Source organism: Mytilus edulis, chromosome 11, assembly GCF_963676685.1.
Source record: "Mytilus edulis chromosome 11, xbMytEdul2.2, whole genome shotgun sequence".
Lineage (NCBI taxonomy): Eukaryota > Metazoa > Mollusca > Bivalvia > Mytilida > Mytilidae > Mytilus > Mytilus edulis.
The window spans coordinates 47551076-47578968 of record NC_092354.1 but is presented as its reverse complement, the minus strand read 5'-3'; the positions used below and the strand labels follow the sequence as shown (position 1 = coordinate 47578968).

Here is a 27893-nt window from a genome sequence, read left to right as displayed (position 1 = left end):
GGAACGAACTTGAAAGTAATTAGGAAATTGTTGATTAAAATTTATAGATACTCATTCAAAATTAATGTTGAGCTTTTAAGTGAACAGTAACATTTCCTTAAGGGCTATCCTTACAACTAACTGTATATGGTCGTGTTAACTAATTGAAAGTGTCTTGGGTCGTTAATCGCAATATATATATTCCCCAACTAGGACTTTGATGTGCTTGATTCCCCACCCGTGACAGTTTTCTATGATGACAAACATTAGTATCCATGACGATGACAGTAAAACCATTCATGTATGGCAGGTAGAGATAATTACAAAATTATCTGAGTAGTAAGTATTAAAGATTGAAACGAGACTATGTGCGGTGTTGCATGAGACTGAAGCAAGAAAATGAAGTCATCCTTCACTTAATTTTATCATTTTCAACGATTTAATATTCGAAACCCGTTCAGTTCAAAATTGTTCAGGAGAAGACGTGGCCTTTGAAATGGGATAAAAGTGAGATTTATTAATTTCCGTCCTTCCATTCCGTCTGTGATTCTCTGAAAACCTAATACATGAAAATGTCCAGTTCATCAGTTAATGGTCATCCGGATCCGTATGATATTCTCCAGTTAAGGGTATGTATCAATATGTTAAAACAGCTTGTTGATTCAGAATAGAAATGAGCAGACGTGAAAAATCATTTTTCTCATTTAATTTATTCATTGATTAGATATGACTGAGTCAGGTTTCACACACATTTACCTGTTAATATCGTATAAAAGTGCATTGAAAATAGTTTGTTTACATCCCATATTTCAAATTTTTAATAAGAATTGAAAAAAGGAAGAATATATATATGTATGTATGAAATAAGGAGATGTGGTATGATTGACAATGAGACATCTATCCCCCTGAGACCAAAGGTTGAGGATGTAAACAACTATAGGACAGTGTATGACCTTCAACAATGAGCAAAACACAGATTAATAAAAGACCCTCTCATAAAAAATGTGAAACTATCTGTTACCTGTTTTATTATTACTGGGTACATTTAATTTGAAAATGTTTTTTTTCTGATATTTGATATTTTTTTGAAGTTTCATAGGGAACTTTACATTTAATTTCATAAGAATCATATTTCAAAGAGGTAAAAAGTTCACATAACACTTTTAAACAATAATTTTGACATCTATTGTATTACAAGATGATTTGTCTGAAATCAGATCGTACCTAAATAATTGTTGAGGAACGTTTGTAAGTGGTTTATATTATGGTACTTGATGTTTCTCACTACAAAATAATTCAATTTATCTGTTGGAAACTAAGTTGAAAGTGTCTGTTTTATTGCTGAAGGGTCAAACTTTTGGTTTATGATTGATTGCTTGATATTTATGCATCTAAGTGCTAAATATTTTATATAGAATTACTTGGCCAAACTTGGGAGATATTATCTGTGTTATGAGTTGTATCAAATTTTATACAATTGAACGAACTTATTATGTTTTATCTATCTCAATTTTATTCACATACATAAGACAATTAACCTATCTATAAAACATCTTGTAGCACCTTTCCCCCTAAAAGGTTTTATCAATCTCTTCATATTCACAAATTTTATTCACATACAAAAGAAAATTAACCTTTGTAAACACTGTGTTTCACCTTTCCCCCCTTATTTCATATTCACAACACACTTTTCATAATTTATTTTCATCAAATTACCAAAATCTGCTCTTCATGTTTAAGAATCTCATGGCATCTTTTCTCTGTCAAAATATTTACATAAATAACAATTCATAAATAAGATATATTTGTTCATACACTTATAACAGTGTGATATTAATATAATTTACAATGTAAAGTGCTTGAGAACAAGTGTTTATATCTAATTGACTTTCTGAGGGTCTACTTGATTGGCACTCTCCCATGACAAGAAAAAGGTGCACTTGATTAAGCAGTAATTGTTTAATTAAGTATCTTAACTTGAGGAGATAGCCTTTGTGTTCCTAACATATGTCTGGCTGTTTTATGTTTTAATGAGAATCAGTGTGGTATATTTACTCTTTATTTATAAGTAAAAGACATAAACAACTGCTTACTAATATTTTATTTGTTTGTTGGCTGCATGTAGTAGTTATAAGGGATTAAAGGTCAGGATTGTTTGTTTATGAATTATAAATCATTATGTAATACATATAGGGCTTAAGCTGAATAAGATATTATATCTTGTTGAAAAAATAGTTAGGTTGGACCACAATTTTTTTGGGGCCAAATGAAATATTATTATAAAATTGAGAATGGAAATGGGGAATGTGTCAAAGAGACAACAACCCAAGGTTATTCCATGTTATTTAAAAAAAATCTTTGGTAAATTCTAAGCCAAAAATTAAAAAGACATTTTTGACAATTGCAGTTGTACCAATGAAAGATTTTAAAATATTGAAGAAGCAATTTCTGCTGGTTGAAATATTCAATTCATTCACATGCACATTTTCTGCCAAATAATCATGCAATTTTATCTGAGAATTTCATGTAGCATAGCTATTTTAGTCTCAGATTAAAAATAAAAATAATCTTTCAAGATGAATTATGATTAAGATAGCAATATGGAAAGTCAGGGATGTTATTACCGTTATGATATTGTAACCATTACATATGGAAAGGGGAATATTTTAAAATACTGAAGGGAAAACAGGCATATTTAATTTTGTAACAAAACTGAATAGTTAATAAATTTACTGGTAAAAAGGCAGATTGCATTTGTAACATTACTGTTTCATAAACACAGATTTAGAATGTATACCCTTCTGTTTGCAAACATTCAGAACGTATAATGAATTTATGAAGTATTTTTAAGATAACAAACAGGATCTGATAAACTTTTGAAGTTATTTAATATATGTCTGTTGTATATCATAAAAGTGCATGCTGTTTTATAATTGGGGGGTCTACAAGGAGAGTTTTTTGTAAGGCTTAGAGGAATCATATGCATTTATATTGTTTTATATAGATTAGACCCGTTTGAATGGTTTTACACTAGTAATTTTGGGGCCCTTTATAGCTTGTTGTTCAGTGTGAGCCAAGGCTCCGGGTTGAAGGCCGTACATTGACCTATAACTATGGTTTACTTTTTTAAAATTGTTATTTGGATGGAGAGTTGTCTCATTGGCACTCACACCACATCTTCCTATATCTATACACCATGCAGATGGGCGCTTAGTCAACAAAAGATTCACCACTGACGCTATTTAAACACTTTGCCTGAAGTTTATCTTTTGTGGGGCTGTTCCATAATTTCATTCCTGGGATTATGATTTAAAAAAAACATATGGAGATGCAACATATAAAATGTTTATTCTCTACCCTTTTTACTTTTTATAAATAATGGTTGATATTGTCATATACGGTCTGCTAATTTTTCAGGGAAGGGTGAAAGGATTGTATCAGCTTGCAGTTTACTTCTATCCACATTTTATCAGTTACCTTGGAAGTTGGGGAGGGGGTATTTTGTAAACTTAATAAATGAAATTATCTGACTTGGTGGAAGTGGACAAATTCATTACATGTACCAATATTATAATAATTATCTATCCAACTCATCTGTTTTACTCAATTTCCAAACATGTAAATTGTCTTGCATTTAATTGTACAGTATAAATTACAAATAAATTACTGGTCTTTAAAAGCAATTTAGAAATTGGATTCGAGAATTAAGCTACAATTTAATCAATATTGAATGAAATCAGTGTTACAATCTGGTCAAAGCTGGTCATTTATCTGTTGTTAAACTGACCCTTAGGCCTCAGTTCAGGATAAACCATTAATTGATATCTTCATTAGAAATTTCACCATTGAAATTGGAAAGATCTTTATCATAATTTATTTACATGTAATTTTGAGAAGATATGTTAGTCTATGTCAAAATATCTGGCAATTTATATAATTTATCAGTTCTGGCTTATCGTAAAAGTGCATGTGCACTTGCCTGCAATTGTCTGTGATAAGATAAATGTATATTTCTATAATTAATTTGACAGAGTCGTTATTAAACTTCAAAGTTCCCCAGTATAGTCATATGTACTCCCTAGATGAAATATGAAAAGAAAATATTTCATATTTGTAATTAAAGCTTTTTTGTTGCTTAACGAAATTGGCTCATGCCATTTCTGTCCTGGTAAATTGAACATGAATTTATGATATGTCCTAATTAGTTTTTACTCTGGAACAAGCATATTAGAATATATTGAGAGTTGGGTAAATCCAGAGTTATTTAACTTCTTTCAGTGTAACTTAAGGTGGTCAAATATATATTACTGGACCTAAATTTTCCAATTCCAAATCAAGATATGATCCATGGTCAGCAAAACGTTCTTAAATAAAAAGTAAAAAACTTAAGTTAAAATATAAGTCATTTCACAAAATATATTGAAATATATGTGATTTCATAAATATATTGAAAGAAGTAATTTCATAAAAGTATTGAAATAAGTCACTTTAGCAATATATTAAAATAAGTCATTTCATGACTACTTACATACTAAATACAAATAATTTTTTGTAAAAGCTGTGGAGTCACAAGAAAAAAATGTTCTCTTCGTGAGCCTCAAGAAACAGCAGCACCCCATTAAGATTGTTCAAGGCCAGGATATAATGACAAGTTTGGCACTCAAGGTCATTAAAACTACTAAATCTGCATGTGTACATCCTCATAAAGGGGTAACACTGATGTTTGGTGATAAAGATAGAAAAGGGGGGGGGGGTTATAGAAAATTATGCTTTAGAATGTGGACATCCATTGTTTTTTTGTTGGTCATGTCGAATTCAGGGCATACTATAAAATGTTGTGCGGTAATCGAAGAACATTGGTCAAGAAAATTGGGCATTCTAAAAATTGCTGAATGGGTATGATGAACAGGGAATAAATGTGTTAGTTAAATCAAATGCCGTTTTTATTGTTTCATATGTTACAGCCGTTTAAAGCCTCTGTTTTTTTCTCACTGTTGAAGGTCATGCCATTGCCTATAATTGCTTACATCAACTTTATTTGAACTTTGATAGATAATTTTTCTCATTGGCAATCATATACTTGATAGATATATATAAAACTTGATATAGTGACTATTAGTGTTTATATAATATTACTGATTACAGAACATTTGGGTTACAGTGATATATGATTACAAATTGAGTTAAATTTCTGTTTGAGAAGAAATAAAAGCCAAATAATGATTAAACCAGAAAGTTTTTGTTTTGATTTCTATTACAGCTAATTTCATGCCACTTAATTACATCATCATACGTAGGGCTACATGAAGGGAAATTTTAAAATTATTTAATTAAAATTACTGTTAAATTTATTCAAGCTTGAAATTGGTCCTTTTTATTTATTATGCTTTTGAAAAAAACCCAGAAAACTATGATTTTTATAATAAATAGGACAGGAAAAAATTAATTCAGTAATTGAAATTTGAATATTTATTCCTTCATAGAAGCATAGATCATTGAGAAATAGAAGTCTATTTTTACAGACATGAAGCTACGCAAGGTTACAATGGTTCATCTATAACACCACAGAATTAATGTAATTGTATAAAACCTCTGATAGCATCTTTGATTAAGCAGACTTGTAGTGTTCGTACAACAGAAACTATTTATTATATAAATAATACTTTAAACTCTCTGGTATTTGGATTGGCATATATACTTTGGAGTACCGTATAGATTTTGCTCATAATGTTGACGGCTGCATTGTGACCCATTATTAAACTAAAATCTGCTTCATTTGAACTCTGTTGGTTTGTTGCTTATTTGCTCTAACACAACAGCTTCTTAATTTATATAGTATTTGCTAAATGCTTTTTCCAAATCAAGAAAAGCAAAGATTTTCTGTCATTTTATGCATGGACATATCAAGTATAAATATACAATATTTGTCAGCAGCTAGACTTTAAGGTGGTACCTAACACTATACTGGGAGATAACTCTGTAAAATCAGCTAAACGTTTTAATTACGTTGTGTTGTTTAGGGAATATTAAGCTTCTCAATGATCAAAATAAGTGTTTGTCAAACTGCTATATAACCAGTGTAATTTTTCTGATAAAACGGTTGGTTCAAATTTTTTGAAATTTTCATATTTTTGTAAAAGGGTCAAAGTAAATACTTTGTCAAAATTTTAAGAAAATTAAACGAGCCCAATTAATTTTAGGTAAAGTGTTGGGTACCACCTTAATAATGGTGAGCATCTTTCATAGAAGTGGAAGCCTGTCTGTCGTTTTCAGCCATATATATAGTTGACTTCTGAATGTCTATTTTGATGACCTTGTGTGGTTGTTAGGTTGTTGTCTCTAAAAAAAAAAGTGACAAAGGTAACAGGGAATGTGTCAAGAGACAACAACTTAATCAAAGAGCAAAAATAGCTGAAGAGGCTCCAACGCAGCAAGACAATCCAACACCAGAGGTGGGCCTCAGCTGGACCTTTAACAAAATGTGAACTAGTTCAATGAATATGGAGTCACACTAAACTCCATAACATATACATGAACTAAAATGTTTACAGACCGTTACTACTTCCCCTTCTGCTGATCATGTCTGTTTTGTCATATAAAAAAGAAGATATGGTATGATTGCCAATGAGACAACACCTTTCACAAGAGACCAAAATGACACAAAAATTAACAACTGTAGGTCATCGTACAACCTTCAACAATGAGCAAAGCCCATACCGCATAGTCAGCTATAAAAAGCCCCGAAACGACAATGTAAAACAACTCAAGGATATTTAATTCAATTATGACATGATGCAAAGACTGAGAGTTTGAGTAGGATTACATGATATGCCTATATGTATATGGAAAGTCCAAATGAGAGGGAGTAAATGATCAAGTTAATTGATCAAAACAACTTAAATGTATTCTGATGAGTTTCCTAGTTTTTGTCTGTGCTTTTACAATATTAATAGAAATGATTAATATAAATGAATGTTTTCCAAATGTAAATACTTCAATTTTGTCTTTTTTTTCATTTAAAAGGAACCTGAATACAGACTTCAAGAGACTATTTATAGTCATAGTTGTTAAATGTACATTTGGATAGGAATAATTTATGAGGTCACGAAGACAACAGTTTAGCAGATTTATCTTAGTTAGTTTTCTCGTTTGAATTGTTTTGCATTGTCATTTTGAGGCCTTTTAAAGCTGACTGTGCGGTGTGAGCTTAGCTCATTTTTTAAGACTGTATGGTAACCCGTAGTTGTAAATTTCTGTGTTATTTTGAGATCTTCTGGTGAGTTGTCTCATAGTCAATCATATCGCATCTCCTTTTTTATATTTATACTTCTTGAAATAAAGTATTTTCGTTCAAAATCAAGACATTCGCTTACAGCAATTTGATAATAAAATTGAGAATGGAAATGGGGAATGTGCCAAAGAGACAACAACCCGACCATAGAAAAAAACAACAGCAGAAGGTCACCAACAGGTCTTCAATGTAGCGAGAAATTCCCGCACCCGGAGGCGTCCTTCAACTGGCCCCTAAACAAATATATACTAGTTCAGTGATAATGAAAGCCATACTAATTTCCAAATTGTACACAAGAAACTAAAATTAAAATAATACAAGACTAACAAAGGCCAGAGGCTCCTGACTTGGGAAGAATATAAATGTGGCTGTAATTGTCCATTGGACTTTCAGCTACCCATTGACATTTGTACTAAAACCTTTTAACATCTACTAGTCAAATATTTGTAGCAATAAATGTTTTATAATGGTCGATTACAACTTTGTATCATTCCAATATGAGATGCTTTTAACGACTTGAAACAAAGAAATGTTTTTGTTCAATTGTTTTAGATAAAACTTTGTTTCCATGACAATGGGTCTGTTTTTACTGAACAAAAATAGTTACAGAATAAGAGATAACCTTTTGAGTTTCCTTGTATGATGTTGATGAAGATAGAAGAATTCTGTCTGCTTATTGATTAGACTAAAAAAATAGCGCTGATAAATTTGTTCTATGTACTTTTCTTTTGAAAAGTAGGGTACTAATAGAATATGAGTCTCATTTGATGTGAAATTTTTGAAAAGAAGAGAGACTAACAGGCACCATGCGATGGGCCTATAAAGTACCTAAAATTGAAAAAGAAGAATTGGGTGTGTTTAACACCGTGACCCTAAAAAGAAAGAATGATGAAAATACAAAAACATCAAATTAAAACTTTTTGTCATGAAAACAGCAGAAAACCCCACCAAAACCAGCGATGAATTAAATTTTCTGAAAAGGTCATCCATTCCTTTTGCTGAGGTCATGGTTAACTCTGGACACCACAATATAGCCAAAGTGTTGAAAGTGGTGTTAAACATCCAAAATCAATCTGTCATGAATCAGTTCCTGTATAAGATTTATTTTAAACACTGTCTCTGCAATTTTTCATTAACTAATTTTTCCGAATTGATAAACCAAGGTAGCAGATTATTTAAAAAGTCTTTTTAATTCATCTTGTAGTAATGTTACAGGCTACAATAACCCATTTTCTTTGGTTCCTTCATCTGTAGTTTGACATTTGTTTTAATTTCATTGGGAGACGATTTTAACAAAATCTGGAACTATGTCAAAATGAATTTCCACTTATCCCTGAAAAAATACATTGTTATAAAAAATCGATACTTTTATTAAATCGTTTAACCTTTGATTGATCATGTCAATTCATTTAAGATTTACCAATAAAACACGATAAAATAATTATCGCCAATTAATATCATATTTTGTAATTGGCGGAAGATAAAAAATGATTGTCAAAATGTTTTTTCTGCTGTAGTGATCTGATAGATTGTCTTGGTATTACGAGCGGTGTATTAATTGATAAAAAATCCAATATATCGGTCGTTGATGAATTATTTCCTGTCGAGCAATGTTTGTAGTGTTTTCTCCGGAGACGTACCATATGGATTAAAGGAAAGAGTTTTGTTATCAATTTTTGAAAAGAAAAATCTTTTTGTATTACTCAATCAAATGACATATTTTGATTATCTATTTTTAAGAGAGAGAAAATAGTTTTAGTATTACTTGACAATGTTTTGATTATCGATTTTGAGGGGGGAAACTTTGTGGTATTAATCAGAAAGATGTATTGTTTTAATTTGTACTTGAAGGTTGAGTGTGAGTAATAGTGACAGCTAATTTAAACTCTCCTTGGTGTTTGTTTCTTCATTTGAACTTAAGGTGGTTGTCAAATAAAGTCTTTGTTTCTTCATTTGAACTTAAGGTGGTTGTCAAATAAAGTCTTTGTTTCTTCATTTGAACTTAAGGTGGTTGTCAAATAAAGTCTTTGTTTCATGTGAATGCAGCTCATTAGATTAATTTTTTATGCCCCACCTACGAAAGTAGAGGGGCATTATGTTTTCTGGTCTGTGGCTCCGTTCGTCCGTGTGGTTAAAGTTTTTGGTCGAGGTAGTTTTTGAGGAAGCTGAAGTCCAATCAACTTGAAACTTAATACACATGTTCCCCATGATATGATCTTTCTAATTTTAATGCCAAATTATAGTTTTGACCCCAATTTCATGGTCCACTGAACATAGAAAATGATAGTGCAAAGTTCAGGTTAAAGTTTATGGTCAAGGTAGTTTTTGATGAAGTTAAAGTTACATCAACTTGAAACTTAGTACACATGTTCCCTATGATATGATCTTTCTAATTTTAATTCCAAATTAAAGTTTTGACCCCAATTTCACGGTCCACTGAACATAGAAAATGATAGTGGGAGTGGGGCATCCGTGTACTATGGACACATTCTTGTTTTAGAAATATCACCATGTCAGAATCATTCAGTATAACTTATGATTGTGTTAATCTTAAAATTTTTTTGTTAAAGAGTATTTTTTACAAGTTTTTAAAGTATTTGTGACATTAAATATAAATAAATGTAAATATAAATGAAACAGCAATCCAACAATAAAAGTTATGTAAAAAAAAAAAAAAAAAAAAGAAAAAGACTTCTTGTTGTAACCTGCAGACTTGTTTGGATGCATTTGTGTTTTTGGATTGCCTGCCAGCGCTCAGCTTTGAGAGGATTTTTTTTTTAAATGATTTTGTTGTGCAATTTAGAGAACCTATCAATTATGGGCATATTTAGAAACCTCACAAGTTGTAACTTAATCATTCAAGAGAAATTACTGAAAATTAAACGTAACAATAACTCAAGTTGTTACTTCGGCACTGGACAACAAATTACTTTGAGTGCAGTTACAGTTAGGGACAATTAATTACTTAACAGTCTAATTATTTATATATCCTACGATGTATACAGGCAAATCTACATCTCCCTGTGAAAGATATTTACCCCTTCTTTGCTTAACAATACAGACTTTAGTATGAATATGTATAATAATCCAGACCAATTTATCGAATTATTTCAGACATGTTTTGTTGAAAGACAAAAAAATGTGAAAAAAGACTCAGACACTGTTTTCGTCCATAACATGGGGAATATACCTAATGACTGCCATGCATGAGTCTTTATAAATTTATAAACCAAGTCTGGATTATCAAATGCATTTATTTTGATCAGCAATCAGTTTCCTGTGGGACCAAATAATTGCCATTTTTATACTTTTTCACAGAAACATCAATACAAAATGTTGGGAGTTCGACTACAAAGGTTATTTGATTTTTCTTGTTACGAGGAAATATGCATATACATTTACGTTAGGGAAAATAAACATGAGAATTAATAAAGACGGAAGACAATACACTGAGAGGTGTTTTGCTTCAATTATCGTAATTTGATTTATAATGCAATTTTTTTTGTAATTGTGCCGCATCAACTTTATATGTTGTGAAAAAGATTATATTACTCGGTAAATGCATTTGAATCGTGTAGTCGTGATTAATTCTATTCAATGCTGATTCATTTGAATGTTTTTATTGCTCGCCTGTGTTCATTCTATATAGTTGTAGATTACAGAAAAAGAGAAATTAATTTTCAAGTCTCTTAGGCAATGTTGAAATTCCATTTGTATGTGAATATTGTTCCACTGTAGACAGTGATGGGATCAAATTAAATGCAAGAATGCCTTTGAAATAAATTTTACCACACATGAACATTGAAATGTTGTTGTATGATTGTGCCAATGCGATCGTGGATAAAAAACGATATACAGAAAAATACATAAAATTATCTCAGTTTTTAAGACTTAAATCTGAACATTTATAGATGGACGATTTTAAAATATCTTTTTAAAGTTACTTTGCAGAACTTGTAAATTACTTTTTAATAAAACATTAAAAATAAAAGTTGACTTAAAATTTCTTTTGAAGTTTTTTTTATCCCCCGTTCATAGTCAGCATTAACCTTTGATAAGCTAGTCCACAAATTGTCCAAAAAAAAACGCCCAAAACATTGCTGTGTTTTGAAGTTTTGGTTGAATGCATTGGGACCATTTTGACAAGTGTCACAGTTATATATTCATATTTATGTATAAGGTGACTTTGACATGCTAGCATAATATTTGCATTTGTATGAGGGAAAAATTAATGTATTGATCATGATTACTTTGATTCATCATAGATAAGGAAATACTTGAAATATATGATAACCATGATTGTTCATCAATTGCTTCTCTTTTGAATTGTTTTGCGTTGTCATTTCGGGCCTTTTATAGCTGACTATGTGGTATGGGTTTTGCTCATTGTTGAAGGCTGTACAGTGACCTATAGTTGTTAATTTCTGTGTCATTTTGGTCTCTTATGGAGAGTTGTCTCATAATGGCAATCAAACCTCATTTTCTTTTTTATATATTTTAGATTTTGATTGCTACCATTAATCATGATTACCCTTTTTGATCATTTGTAAAGGATTATAATCTGGTCCTTTTTCGTAATTGGCCATGATTTTGTCAGTTTTTTTTCGATTAACGTCAGTTTGAAAATCCATTGCATATCTACCTCCTCTCCAAAGCTAAAGAAGAATGTCCTTTTAAATATTTTTTCTATGATCTTGATTTAAAGACGTAAAAGGAGTGTGAACGAAGCTCTAATTAGAAAAAAAGCCCATATAAATTTAATTTTATTAGAACCTAGCTCAGCCTCAATTACATTATAAGTAAATCAATTTTATAAGTGTAAAATGTATGATAAAATCGCAGGTTTATATTGCAATGCTTCCATGTCTGCCACAACTTACAATTACACTTGCCAATAAACACTACCGCCATGTTGTGAAATTAAAGCGAAAATGGAAAACATAAGAGAATTTTGTAAATAAGTAATGATGCCAGTGTGCGCTGATAGAATGTTAATTTCCGTGGCATAAATTATTCATAGCTCCTACCTGATTAATGGGCAATAACTGGTGATTTAATTAGCAGTTTTTGAAACAAAATGATGGCTGTAATTCCAAGAAAACAACAATTCTTGTTTTGAGAGTCTCTTGGGTCCGATTGTCATTAAACATGGCCACAGGGTTTTTGTATTAGGTTGTAAAATTGTATTAAAGATGGGTACTGGTTTCAATCTAGTTTACTGAGCTTGTTATTGAATTACCAGAGTAATAAAAGCTTTATTATTACAATGTATCGATGTTTGTGTTTTAGTCGAATCATTTGAAGGAGTCCTAAAAATCGTGGAATTACAGTACTTTGGATTTACTATTTGTTGAATATAAATTTTTATGGATTTCGGGTTAATTTTCTTTTTAATAAGCTATAGCTAGGTGAACCACAAAATTAGATAGGAATTTTGTATAGCTTGGGCCATAAAAAAGAATAGGCTTGTTTGCCTAAATCCGGCCTTCCTACCCAGTAAAAAGCTGCCTACTAAAAATCTTTTACTTGTCCTGATTTTTTTTTTTTTTTTTTTTAATCAGATAGGCATGAAGACTTATTGAATAAACACCCGATACTTCAGTTCCTTTTTGAAAAAAAAGAAAATGCCTACCTACCCACTGTCTCAACCTTTGGGTAGGGTTTGGCAAACCAAAATATTTTTAATTGTGGCCTTATATGCAAAATTTAGCAAAACCATGAAATCAAATAGTCAGAAAAAAGTCTAAGTCTGACTCAATTATTGTAAACCCTGTCCTGTCTTGTAGCAAATTCCCCAATAATAAAAACATCACCAAAAAAGAATCTTTCTGAGATAACCAGATAGAATGTCTTCTGATCTAACATGACCATAAAATAATTTAATTACTTTAAAGTCTTACACACTGATAAAAGTTTTCTTGTTGCCGAGCAATTGTTTCTTATTTCTGTGGGTTTTCTATGATCTCTGAGCCAGATCAGAATCATTTTCTGATTAATAGAAGAAGGCAACCCACGACAGTACGACATAAAACGTGTATATCATGGAATACAAAGTTAACGAGACGTTTTCATGTGATGTTCCAAGTTTCTCCTTGGGAAATCAATACTCCTAATTGCTACTCTGTTAAATAATTTACTTTGTTTGATTATAGCGAAACAGTAAATAGTTCTAGTAAGGGATCTTTTGGTGTTAGGGAAGTGAATTATTCAAGAATTTACGACTTTGGCGTGTGGGGATTGTCACTAACGGTATGATCTTCACAGTAAAGCGATCGGATAAGATATTGCTTATATTGTAAAAGGGGTTAATTACGACTGAGGCTTACATCAAAGAATAGGCATTTTATATTATATTTTATGGTTGATGATATGAAGAAATATTACCCAGTCGATAACGAATTTGTTGGTAATTTTACCCTAGATATTTTTCTGTAGATATATTAGTACAGAACAGTTATGGATATGTTGCCTCATATCCCGTAAATAATAAAAGTTTTAACGATAATGCAAAATCGGCCATTAATGCTGTCATGAATTTTGTAAGATCTATCAAAGTTATTGTTATTACTGCAATGAAGATAAGATCTTACAAAGATGGAACCAAGAAACACTTACTTTTTGCTTGTTAAAATTAATTATTAAAAGCAAAAAAAAAGGTAGTGACAATGTACTTTTTTGAAATTTCAGAATCTGATTGGTCCAACATAGTCATGTGACTAAAAACAGTTATTTATAACTCAATGAAGCACAAAATGTTTGACAAGAAAAGGAGTCTTTTTAATGTTTTAAAAAAAATTTGTGTAGGTTTGTCTTCATTTTCCATTAGTGTATATAATACTTATAATAAATAAATTGTAAATGATAAAAACATCTTTCTCAGGTTTTTAATAATGTTAGAGTTCGTTGACTTTTCCCATCAGCTTTGATTAAATATTATATATTGAGAAACCTAAGAAATTCTAATGTTTACAAATATGATTTAATGGTAGTGGGATAATTTTCTTGATACATATATTTATTTAATAATAAATAAATTGGCTCTGATATCAAAGTATATTTTTATTTATGTCAGATCATTTAGTTTCACCATAAGTTAATGGTCCAAATCACGATAACATGATACAATCATGTTATTTGACTTAATATGAAGTGGGCTGTGAATAATATTTTTTGCCGATGTTTCAGTATAATTTTAAATGGTTGATGGAAATTTTATAAATATACAGCCATTTGTTTTCCCCTTTGAACAACTTTTACCCTAGTCATGGGTACTTTGACCTTCAATTGTTTACTTTTACAAAATGTGACTTGGATGGAGAATTGTCTCATTAGGACTCCTACCACATCTTCTTATATCTATATACATTAGCTAAAAGGGAGAGTCCAGCCATTTTTAAAGGAGGAGTTCCAACCCAAATGTCCTCATTCAAAAGCATTCACCTCCTTGATCCATCACTGAAAAGTAGACAAAACAGACCCCTAAATTTTCATTTTTATACAACAACAAAAAAAAACACATTGACAGAGTGACTATTAAAATGTCAGAAATTCAAAAAAGGTTCCATTATATTTTACAGATCTTAAAATTTACTTCACAAAATACTGCATGTACATTGGCAGAGCATGATGTTGAAAAAGTTCATTGTACTAGACATTCAAAAAATTAGAAAAAGGTTCCGTTAAATGTCATGGTTTGTAAATAGATATTGAATTTTGTGGTTTGTCATGTGGTATTTGGATAGACCTGTAAATAAGGACAAGTTTTGTCATAATTAGTGAATTATGACAGATTGGCAGGACATATATTGACAGCTGGCTGTTTTATTACATAATAATATTTACCAAATATGTAAATATTGTGACTTTGATAGATATAATTAGACCTATGACTTACTCATTCTAGGTAAATGGAATATTCTGAGCATACTGGTTTGAAATATTTGCTGCTGGACATTGAAAAAACAACAAAATTAAAAACATTTGATTAAATATAATGTATGGATAAAGATTTTTTATAATGTATTTATATGCAAGAAATTTCATTATTTGTTTTGCATGAAATATTTTCAACTGGACATTAAACAACCAACTTGTCCCCAACAAAGAATTAAATGGTTTTTTTTAAGGATGTAAATATATGCGAGAAATTGATTTTTTTGTACCAGCACAGATTCAAAATAGTATATAGAAAGGATAAAAAAAAGACTAGAATAATTTATCTTTTGATACACATTGAGTTCATTTAATTAGCTTTTGTTCTTGAAATGGATTGTTTCACAACGCCTTCATAGACGGATAGACAGTAATGCATAGATGCTTATTAACGTAAATGAGACTTTAAAAAAGGAAGAACGTGTTTCCTATGTTAAAATTGCAAATCACTGACATTGTAAATGAGAATTCTGAACACACATTAATTTCTTTATACACTGGGTAGTCTAGACTAGTTTCCTAATCATTTATAAAAATGAAATGTAAGAATTAATATTTCTAGCCAAAGTGGTTTTTAGTTTTATGGTGTATGATTTCAAAAAAAGTAATAAAATTATTTGAATTACCTCCCTTGGAATGAGATAGTTCTAATACTAATTGATTATTTATTGACTAGGAGATTGAAGTCGATTTTATGATAAAATTTATAATAAATAAAGAGATTATTTGTTTAAAAGACAAATATTATTCCACGATTACAAGGTATCTCTCGCTAAAGCTTTCAAAACTGTTGTAAAAAACGTGATACGATTGTTAAACGACCTATAAAGCTGTCACTTCTAAGATCACATTGATGAAGTAATTCTGGGAGATAAATTATTCTTTATGAATCAATTCTCGGTAATAAAAGATTAAATTGCTTTGTGTATATGTTATTATATACGCATGATCACAGATGTCTTGTTGCTGTAATGATCTGACCAGTTCAAAATTCCCCGATTGATTTATTTGAAGTTTTTTTTATGATTAAATGGAATAGATCTGTCCCTCGTAGAATTCATTGTTTAGTTTGTTTTTTGTTTAGGGCGGGCTTTTTGTTTTTATGTAAAGCAAATTAATAAGATTGACACAAAACACACGCAAACACCTGAAAAAATCTTATTGATTAATAGCTGAGACAAATTCAATGATGTTTTCGTATAAAAAGTCATCATTGAATCTGCATTAAGAAAATACAACTAGAAGTCTATTGATGTAATTTTCCAAATCGGTGAATTGATTATTATTGCATTGTGTAATGCTAGTTTGTACTAAGATCCAGTGCATGTTATCAAGGCTTAAAACATTTACTTCAAAACTATAACTATTGATTATAGCAAACTTAAGTAATAACAGTCAGTCGATCAACTTTATTGGTAAGATATATAGTGTGCGACAGATAGTAGCTAAATCTATATAAAATATCATATAACCGAGTGACAGGTTAATATAGTTAACAATGCCTGCTATGATAGGTCAATGTTGTTCTAAATTGTAAGGAGAAGATACTAATTTCAGTAGTGGATTGGCGGAAAATTGTATATTTTGTGAGTGAATATTTGATAAAGTCTGTATTATAAACAAGTTTATAGAAATTTAAGATTAGCGGTTCACCAATATAAACATCAAATCCTTGAAAATTGGTCTTCTTCAGACATGGATCCAGGATTTGATGAGGAGGGTTCTCCTTGGAATTAGGAATTTGAAGGCCTTTAATTTTGACACACTATTTTGGCTGTTATTTTACCTTTAATACATTTAGGTGGGTAGGGCACCTAGTCCTCCAATACGAATGAATAATGAAGCCTTTGAATTCAAAACTATTTCATCTATTACTTTACGTCTTTTAATGGTAGATGATATGAACAAGGGTTAAATTATTAAAATAATATTTCTAAATGGTTTTCAACCTTGGAACATTTTCTACAGTTGAATAGAATAGATAAAACAGTATAACAAAAAACATCTCTAGCCATTCTCCAGGGAATTTAGAAGGAAAGAATTGATGAAACAAAATTCGACATTTTCATTAAAAGAATTCAGAAAATTACAATGTTGCTTTTATCCCAATGGACTCGAGGAATCTAATGTTCTAACATGTGCAGACGAGTGCATTAATGATAAATAAGAGTAATTATATATCGATCATGGACTCTTAATGATGTCGTCGTCTGAAAAAAGTATTTCCCAATATTATTTAATACTCGTAAGTTTATAGAAATTTGTTTCTTGTATAACCATGTAAAGATGTATTGAATCACGCATGATGAGAGATGACGATGGCTATTTAAAATTTAATATCCTTATATTTTTATGTTTAAAATGAAAAAGTTTTAAAATATCTTTTCAAGTATATAAAAGGCTTTTAGGTTTATTGAACCTCAAAAGTAGACCTCAGATTTTAATGAGTTGTGAAGTGGAAAGATTGGTGTAGTACATGTAGTAGGCTCAGGTATTTACCTGCAGAATTTTGGATCTTAGATGCTCATTTATAGAACCCTTTTATGGAGATAAGTGTCAAAATTGGGTTTAAAGAATTAAAGATAATTTGTACAAATTGTAAAACAAAGGTGTAAAAAAACCTAGTAAAAAGTAGGAACATTTTTAAAGAAAAGAGAATATAGGGAAATTTTATTATGAATAGAAAAAATGGATAAAAGATATAAAATATTACAGAATTGAAGAGGACCCCCCCCCTCTCAAGCCCCTTCCCTTTAAAAACCCCAATTTCCAGACCCCTCTGAACTCCTTCATGCCACTTGAAGTCTTTTGAATAAATGTCCAGTGAACAACAATGATATACACACCCTTATGCACCAAACATCAAATTTAATGAAGCTTTTCTCCAATGCATAGAATATTAATGTGATTCCTGTGCAACAGACAGGAAATTCAATAGAATTACTGGCCGGCTTTCATATTTGATAAAATTCGGTTAAAAATATTGAAACAGTTATAATCTTTCTGGATGTTTATGAGTAAGCTGTCAATTGAGAAATAGAATCTTAAATCAATAGTAATTCCTAGTCAAAACAATACCTCTTTCAAGAAAATATACAATTTAATCGTTAAAAAGCCGTTAATGGCATGAATTTCCTTATTTCTGCTGTGAGATCAAATTTAAGGCATGTTAATTTAAATATGATGTACTGTGAAACAACTTTATATAAATGATGAAATTCATAAATTGGACTGACATTTCTATTAAAGATTGTCATTTTCCTTGCTTGACTTTCATTTTCTAATGTCAAATATCATATTACCAATTCGCCTGACATTAACAGACTTTCTTCATCTAGTTCAGATGAGGAACAGCAATTAAAATGTTAATTTTTTTTTAGGGATATTTCCAAGAATATATGTATTGGAAATATTGTCTGGTGGGTATCCTCACTACCTGTGTACTTGATAATTGCGATAAATGCAAAATCATAATTTTGCAAATTAAATCGCATCTGAATTTTTGCAATATCAAAAATTGTGCCAAAGTTTCAAAATTTACTGTACTACATTCATATCAGTAAAGTTCAGCGTAAATCACTTAATCAACGAAACAAATAAAGAATTTTCTGCATCTGTAGAATACGACCAAAGAGATATGAGTTCGGTTCGCCAGAATCACTTCCGTGCATATCTCATTTCTCCAGAATAAATTTGATATATCAGTTCAATCTATGGTTAAATGACAGAAACAATTAAAGATCTGTTGTCTCTGGTTTGGGTATTGATTTAAGTTTAACACTCGGCTGTAGTTCTCTAAGTCAGGAACACGACTATGCCATTTCTCAACTTAACTCATCGTAAAAAAATAGATGTTCTTGAAGATCCATCTCAAAAGACATCATCCGAACTTTGTTGATTCCCCATTGAGGAAGAGTCGGAATAATTTGTTCATTAAAGATTTATTAAGTTGACCAGACAATGAATGCTCGATTAGATGAAGAATTATATAGAATGAAACATGGATCGTATTTTATCTTTGGGGACACAAACTTTGTCTTTTTAATGATCTGTTTCTCTGTACTGAAGTTTGACGTTGCTTAGTCTGGAGACGTATATATAACAGCTTAATAAATTATAATGATAAATTTGTCTATGTTTTGAATAGAACTGAATTAATAATCAAATAAGATCAAATGGAATAGAATAGATATGGCAACGTAACAATATCGAGGAAAAAAAAGATAAAAAATGCACTTGATAAAATTTTGATCAAAGAAACAGCTTTTATTCAAATTCCCCGTCTTCTTTATTTCAGCTCATAGCCAAAATTCACTCTTATTGCATGCATGTCTTATTTGAGGACTCGGTATTTAGGGCTGCGTTTGGCAAATTTTAATGCAAAAAAAGTGCTTTTACTGATGTTTTCTGTCTCTTTTATTCTTTCAAGTGATAGCCAAAAATTTACTCTTATTGCATGTTTTAATTGCAGTATCTTGCATTGGAAGTAAACATAAAAAATAATTACCAATTTATTTTATTTAATCATAAGTTATAAAATTAACAATATGCCTAGAGGTCGATAAAATCTATAGATATAATTTACAAAAGAGATAATTGAATTATTAAATAGCATTGATTAAGTTCAGTGATAGAGTAAACACTATTCTATCTATTTCTGTGATGATACTTCTCGGGAATAAGCAACACCATGAGATTGAACCCTTAAGACAGTTACAATAGGACATATGGATAATATCAAAAGTTTAACCACTCCGTCAATTCCGTGTTATAATTCCCGAGTGACAGAAGAGAATGTTGACTTGTATTATTGGAAATTTTTCGGCATTGTTTTATCAATAAACAATTGTCACTGGCTTCGGCTGCTTGTATCGTAGAGATTTATGCATAATTAATCAATATGCTCCATTGATCCTCCAAGCTCCTATAGAACACGTTCTGCGTGAATTAACATCTAATATTTCACATTTTTTTCTGTATCTGTGGTCTGGCGATGAGATGGGGGATTGATACCTGAAATTTTTCTCTCAATTTCTCTCTGATTATTTGGGTGATGGTTCTTGGTATAATGTAATTGGAAAGTCCAGAGACTAGTTTAGGATCAATAGCGTGTTTATATTAATTAGTCTGAATATAGCACAGAGAAGATTGTCTGTCATGTGGAATTAATGGAGGGGATTCAGGTAAAAAATATTATTACAAATTTATCTTGTTTAACCTGAAAACATGTCTAAAAATAATAATGTATAATAATTTATCTTGTATTTATCATAAAAAAATCACGTAAATATATCATCTGAATAATGATTTAATTAGTATATGATATAAGAGCATTTAATTTTTGGTCCTCGTAATGTGCTCTCCATCATTAATGTTTTTTTGGGCCATTTTGTAGAAAAAAATGTGCGTCAGAATTGATATCCAAATATTAACCCTGATGAATTTATTCTAGATATTGTCTGGATTATGATTCCATTGGTATTTTTTGTGGGTTAAAATTTCTAGGATTTGTCTATAAGTTAAGTATCATGGGTGTTTATTTTCGTGAATCTGCAGCATGTGCAGTTTGAATAAGTTAGGGTATTCTTTTTTGTGGATCTGTTGTATTGAAAGGTGATATATATTTTTTGTAAATGAAATTTGAATATATTTGTCCTTTGAATATTGGCCTTTTCAGTAATTCAATAAAAAAAACTGCAGGCCTGTTTATGAAGGAATTTGCTGACTTTATTGTCATCAAAATAGAAATGAAAAATGTTCATGATAGGAATCAATATGTGAGTTTTCACATACATGTATACTTACTTATTAATCTGACCCAAGCTGCAATTTCCCCATTAAAATCATAAAACAACATCTAATCATGCTAATTTTTGAATTTATGGTTTGCTTTTTGAATAACATGTAGATATTCTCATGAAAATTACAACCATTAAAGTGATGTTATAAAATGAAAGTAGATAAAATGAGAGGCATGATAATACCAGTAGCTACACTTTCAAATTAATGTCCTTATACCATGCTACTGCTAATTAATTGAAATGAAAGCCTCCAGAGGTATGGAATACATTTCTGTAGAATTTACTGTCACTTTCACTTGCAATCAACTGACTAAAATGAACAATTTAATTTCGTATTCTTTAGACTAATGAATGGATAACACAGAACATACACGTACATATATATAATCTATAGAAACAGATGACTTGGGGTTTAGAATCATTTGATTGGACAATTCTGGGATAGAAATAAGATGTACGTGATGGTGTGTTCAATTGATAAGTCGTTCTGAACATGCATGAAATATCTGCCACTGGACATTAAGCAATTAATCAATTAATTTATCAAGTAGGCAATGGTTTTCTCTAATGTAGTTGGCCTGTTGAGCAAGTTGCACATGGGTAAAATTTGTTATGGACCATTGAGAGAGCTCCTAGACTTTAAGGATGTTTGCTTGTCATGTTCAGATTTTTGAAATCCTCTAGTTTCATCCATTTGAATGCCTTAAAAAAATTTGCCCATTGACTCCTATTTTTCTTTATATAAATCTTTTACATGTATAATTATAAGCCATTTGTAAAAGTCTTATAAAATCTTTTTCTCACCAAAATCCATTATAACCCCATCAATATATACTAGTGTTATGGAAAGTTATTTATTTTGAAACTGAGCAGCAAACTTCCTTAAATAGACACTGTAGATTCATTATTTGTTATGGAGTATACACATTTTTGTGGTTTCATTGGTAAAGAATGGTTAACAAAAGCTTTACATGTTCAACAAAGTTCCAATTTCATATAATCTTCTATATATACACTTTGACATTTTTAATCCTTGAACTAGAATAACCGCTATAATAAACAATTTTTCCTCACTCCACCAAAATTGGTACACATGTAGCTAGGAAAATTAATAAATCAATGTACAGTAAACAGTATTTGAAATTAAGGTTGATTAAAAAAGTGACAGACAAATTAATTACATGCTTCGCATAAATTAACATATATAATCAAATAACCAAAATGGAATAACAAGGATCTGAAAATGATTCAGAATCAGATCAACAAATATGACACCATCGAATATATTGAGATCCAATTTTCCCGTGACAGGCATGGATGTATAGATCTTTTGTCACATCATCCTTGGAAAGTGTATAAACCTCAACACAGCGACGTATCGATTAATGGGTCATATATAGATGGTATTTATATTGAGAAGCTTATTCGTTCACAGTTATATTAATTGAGAAATGAAAAAATGGCCTCACATTCCCCCGTGGATATGTTAATATAAAGCAGGTCTTGTATCAAAGGAAGTTAATTACAGGTGTTGAATCAAATTGAAGGTAGATTATACCTGTCGTCACATTGAGGTAATGTACAATATCAAAAAGGTGATTGAGTTTTGATGCACTATATATATGTTATATATAATAGAAATAATAAACTTTAATTTGGAAATACCAAAATGCAACTGTGCTGCAATACAGATTACAGATGGGACTGCACCAGGAATAATCCACCCCCTAAAGTAGATAAAGATTACAGATGGGACTGCACCAGGCATAATCCACCCCCTAAAGTAGATAAAAAGTACTAAGGACACAAAGATTACAGTTAACTTTATTTGGAAAGAGGCCCCTCTAAATTCTAATTCTTAGACCCCCCCCCCTGATAATCATTCATTGCTTTTTATAATAAGGGTCTTTTTGGTAGCATTTATTCAACTTCATTTGTACAAATCTATTACACAATAAACTTTAACTCTTGTATAATCTTCTATCAGAAGCTAGTACACTAGATAATTGTGAACAAGATATTAACCTTTGCCTGTCCAACTAGTGTAAATTTCAAACCCTGTCACTTTTCAAGGCTAAATACTAAGAGTCTCAGTTAATCGGTCACAATCATCATTCAGCAAGAATCAATCTATTTTGCAATACAGGAAAAACGATCTGTAGAAAAATATTACAGAATAAGTTTTAGCCGGATAGAATAAATATTTGATTTATAATGGATCACTTTTAATGGATGGTAGTCTCCGATTATTTGACAAGAACTATAAAATCATTAGAAAGTGGACAGTGACAGAGCATGATGGAAGCGGTCTTGTATACAGTGCAATTGATCATTGTTCAAGATTTGAGGCTTGATATTTTACAGCGGAATTGCTCCAATTTTATATATATTTCCTCGTAATTAAGAGTCAAATGTGTCTTCATGATTACTGTACTGCTGAAATGCTTCAGTTTGATACATATTTCCCTGTAATTTGAGTTAGATGTATGCTAACTCCATCTTATTTAAAGACTGATACTGTCTGAAAACTCAACTCTTAATACTTATGTGGTTTCATTAACTTTACAAGGGACATGAGCTCATTTAAATACATTACTTCCTTGTTAATTAGAGTCTGATTTATGCTTTTTCCATAAAAGTCTATTTAAAGACAGATAGCTGAAGAAATCTAAAATCATTCTTTAATGGATCACCTTACAAGATTTGTGGCTTTAATACTTGATGACTAAACTGCTCTATTTCTATTCATATTTCCTTGTACTCTAAGAGTCTGATGAATGCTCATTCCATAAAATACTATTAAAACACTGATAACTGAAGAAATCTGACCTACTCACTCACTCATCTGAACACAAAATTTATGAACTTAGTAACTTGATCTTGTACAAGATTTGTGACTTTAAACTTTACATTGGAAATGCTCCAGTTTAAAAACATCATTTCTTTGTAATTACTGCAAACATTTCTAATATAATGTTTATTTGTTTTTTTCATGGTCTCAATCTAGTTGTTAGGTCATTTCTAAGATGTGTTGAATATTTTTCAGTAACTAACAAATAAATCCTTGACCATCATTTGACATTTGATTTTTGGGATCATAAATTTATCCTTATTGGTAATTGTAGTGATAAATATCTATGTATTTCCTTTATCCAATGACAGTTACTAAGACACCAATATATATCAGTAATTTCTCAGCCGAACTGTCCCAGGAAATCACTTATTGTCATGTATGTCTCGTTGTCAGGGAAGTTATTGGAAGGAAGCGACCAAATTGTTGACTTTTAGTTTAGCATGGACATAACAGATATAACACATGTACTTTAAATGAAGGCGTTAAATGAATGTACCGGTAACTGAATTTGCTTATTGTTGAAGGCCGTACGGTGACCTATAGTTGTTAATGTCTGTGTCATTTTCTTTGGTTTTTTGTGGATAGTTGTCTCATTGGCAATCATACCACATCTTCTTTTTTAAAATAACTGAATTTGTTGTATAGAGATTTAAAATTATTTTGATTGTAATTGGAAAGCATCCCAAAATTGAATATTTTAAGAATAGTTGATTACCGAGGTAACCCTTTGAGGTCAAAAGAATATAATAAAGTTATCCAGAAGTTCTATAAATTCACAAAATAAAGAGCATGCTATTGGTTTTGAAAGCCACTCTAAACTTGCATTCTTTAATTTACTACATGATACATGCAAAATGCACTCACTACCTAATGAAGAAAAACATATTTAAGCACAGAAAGATACAAAATTGAATAATAGAAATGATCTTTCATCTGCAGACATTTTTCTTCAAAGCAGAGAAAAATCAGAAATACCATCTTTTCTTTAAACGGCAGAATTTATTTTCCAAAGCTACAGAAAACTGCAATGTTAATTTGCATGTCCATACAACTGACCAGCACGTGACCATTATTTATGGTCTTTTTATAATCCAACAGCCCAGCACATGACCATAATACAATAAGGAGATGTGGTAAATTGATTGCCAATTATAGAACTAGGAACCAGAGTCCAAATGACTGGTTCCATGTCTGTACTGGTTCACTTATCATTAATTATTGCCAATTACAGAACTAGGAACCAGAGTCCAAATGACTGGTTCCATGTCTTTACTGGTTCACTTATCATTAATTATTGCCAATTACAGAACTAGGAACCAGAGTCCAAATGACTTGTTCCATGTCTTTACTGGTTCACTTATCATTAATTATTGCCAATTACAGAACTAGGAACCAGAGTCCAAATGACTGGTTCCATGTCTGTACTGGTTCACTTATCATTATTTATTGCCAATTATAGAACTAGGAACCAGTCAGTTTATTAATGACGTGGATTCCAATGTCTGCACGGGTTCACTTGTCATTATTTTCTCCGTAATATAAGCCTTCACTGCAGTTTAACTTGCTGTAAGAGAATTCTATCGTTAATATACACGACTGAATTAACTCTAATTCCGGCTAAAATTGGTAATATAATAGACCCGTTCAGGGTTGGAAATTAAGTTAACCTCTCGCTGTAACGAGTTTTATCATAGGCTATGGGTTATGATGGTTTAGTCAATGGAAGAATCTGTAAATAAGTTTCTGTGATACTGATATAATGATTTGAGAATGACTATAATTATGTCATAAACACTATCATTTCGATATTTACAAAAATATTATGGTATAATTATGGTTCGATCTGTTCAAAGATGAGCTAAATGAACAATTGAGAGTTTGCATTAGCAAGAACTTTGAGAAGCTTCAAATTTTCATTTGAAAGACTTTCATTTATGTTAAAAATTTCTACAATTCCTTAAAGAATGCATCTAATAGCTAATTTCAGTTGCTGCATATTATAAATATGTAAACAAAATATTTTGAAGAAATAGATGAATATAAAAAAGTACACACTTTTGTTATTAGTAAAGCCATGAACATCTATATTTATGATATTTCAACAATTTATCTGTTTTTATGCAACATTACATTTAGTTCTTCTCCTTAAGTATACATGATGTATTTGCTACTGGACGTTTACTGCAAGTAACAATAAATTATATATATATTTATTTATATATTCAGGTACGAACACTATTTGTGAGTGGTCTGCCTATGGATGCAAAGCCTAGAGAATTATATCTCCTCTTCAGAGCTTACAAGGTAAGATTTTAAAACAAATGTCTCGGCAAGAAGATTTTTACAAAATGTCTTAACAAAATTATTTTTCAACGAAATTTTCCACAAAAAAACATCAATATACAAAGTCTTATAATTTGGTACGGTAAGACAATCAACATAAAGTTCATCAGTGGTGCTCAAATCAACAGTAAGAAGGCTATATCAAATACGAAATTGTACAGCAATGATAACCGCAAATACCTAAAATTTGTTTGTACCAAATACAGCTTGGATAGTATGCCTTGGGTTCGAAAAGCTGAAGTGTTTTGAATAATTCAACACAAAATATTTGTAACAAGTAGTCAAAGAAAGAAGATCTATTTCAAACTGGAACAAACTTAATGATTATTAAACTTGAAGACAATCAGTCACTCTTTGTAAAGGATTTATTGGCAGAAATAAAAGACAAAGTGCGCAATTGTTTCAAGAACAGATAAAACGCTAAGACAAAGCATGATATAAATTAAGATTACGCTGGAGTAGATGACACCTAAATTCCCCACTTGATGCTCAACGAAAAATCTCAGATCGGCAACCATTCAATAATTCATGAAAGCTACTAATTATAATAGAATCTTATCATTGCTTAAAATAAAAACTTAAGCTATAACTTTTCAACGGAATTGAGGTGTCATTTACGTCAAGAGGAAATCACCTACAGAAGAAAACATTATGCTGCACGTGTCAAACAAACAAAACTGATTTAGAAATCATCTTCTTACTTGAATGGTTAACTTGGCTGGTTTATCCACCAGTGAATTGACAAATCATGAAATTTTAATAATATTAGAGTTTAAGTGAGTTATCTTCTGCATGCTGATATAAGAGATTACGTAAAGTGACGATTTTTGCTTCTTTGTAATTTTAAACGGTTAAGAATCGGTAGAAAGAGCGAGAAGCAAAAATCAACACCATTGCGTAATATTACAATTTTAGCAAAAAATAACAGTTAATGACACAATATTTATGAGATAGCGTTTTCTTAATTTTAGAGCTTGTGAATAAAAGCCTGATTTTAATTCTCTTAATGTCTGCAGAAATAATTCTTTCTTTTAACCTAATCTGATAATCCTAATAGTTTCCTTAGTTCCTGCTTTTATTCCCCTGAGCCAGGTTATATTAAGTTTAATTGATTTCAGTCTTAGATTATCGCCACTCTGTGTATAAGGTGTCACAAATAGAATTTGAAATTTCATTCCTAAATCATACTTAAGATGGCGTGAAGCAATTGTAAATGTAATTACTTCAAGTTTATCATGAAATTTATGAAATTTAAGCTTATCTAGAGTTTAACGTAAAAAAGTTTAACTCGTAAAATGTAGGCATTTATACCTTGCAGAATAGATATGTCTGACTATGGTGAGAATTAGTGAAAATTTTATTGATGTACAATACACTAAATACTGTTTAAATTACTATTAAGGACACCATAGACACATTGGCATTTCATTCTTTTATTTTTGTTTTCAAATATTTTTTCACTCTTTAAATATGAATGTTATTATAGAAAATGATCGTGGTGTAACTAATATGGATGATGGCGTGTTGTTTTAAATTTAAATGTTGGTAATGGTCGAAATTGTTGCTGTGTTTGGTCAAAGGGTTCACAATTAAGAAAACAACAAAGGCTATGTAGAACGCAAACACTTGCTTATATAGAGATGGTCTATGAATATAAACTTAGCCTTAAGAATATTGATGCGTTTGAAATAGA

General features: G+C 30.6%; 1 protein-coding gene across 31 annotated transcripts in view; it reads left to right on the top strand.

The window, feature by feature from the left end:
* Nucleotides 1-27893, top strand: part of LOC139495727 (RNA-binding protein with multiple splicing 2-like) — a 92125-nt gene that overhangs the window by 39961 nt on the left and 24271 nt on the right. For 21 of the 31 annotated variants that reach the window (XM_071284075.1, XM_071284060.1, XM_071284079.1 and 18 more), the window contains exon 2: nucleotides 26084-26161. In XM_071284075.1, the coding sequence (XP_071140176.1) occupies nucleotides 26084-26161 (78 nt within the window). Of the gene's footprint in view, nucleotides 1-325; nucleotides 609-20203; nucleotides 20386-26083; nucleotides 26162-27893 lie in introns of those variants that run through there. The other 10 variants (XM_071284072.1, XM_071284071.1, XM_071284077.1 and 7 more) reach the window with 9 other exon arrangements.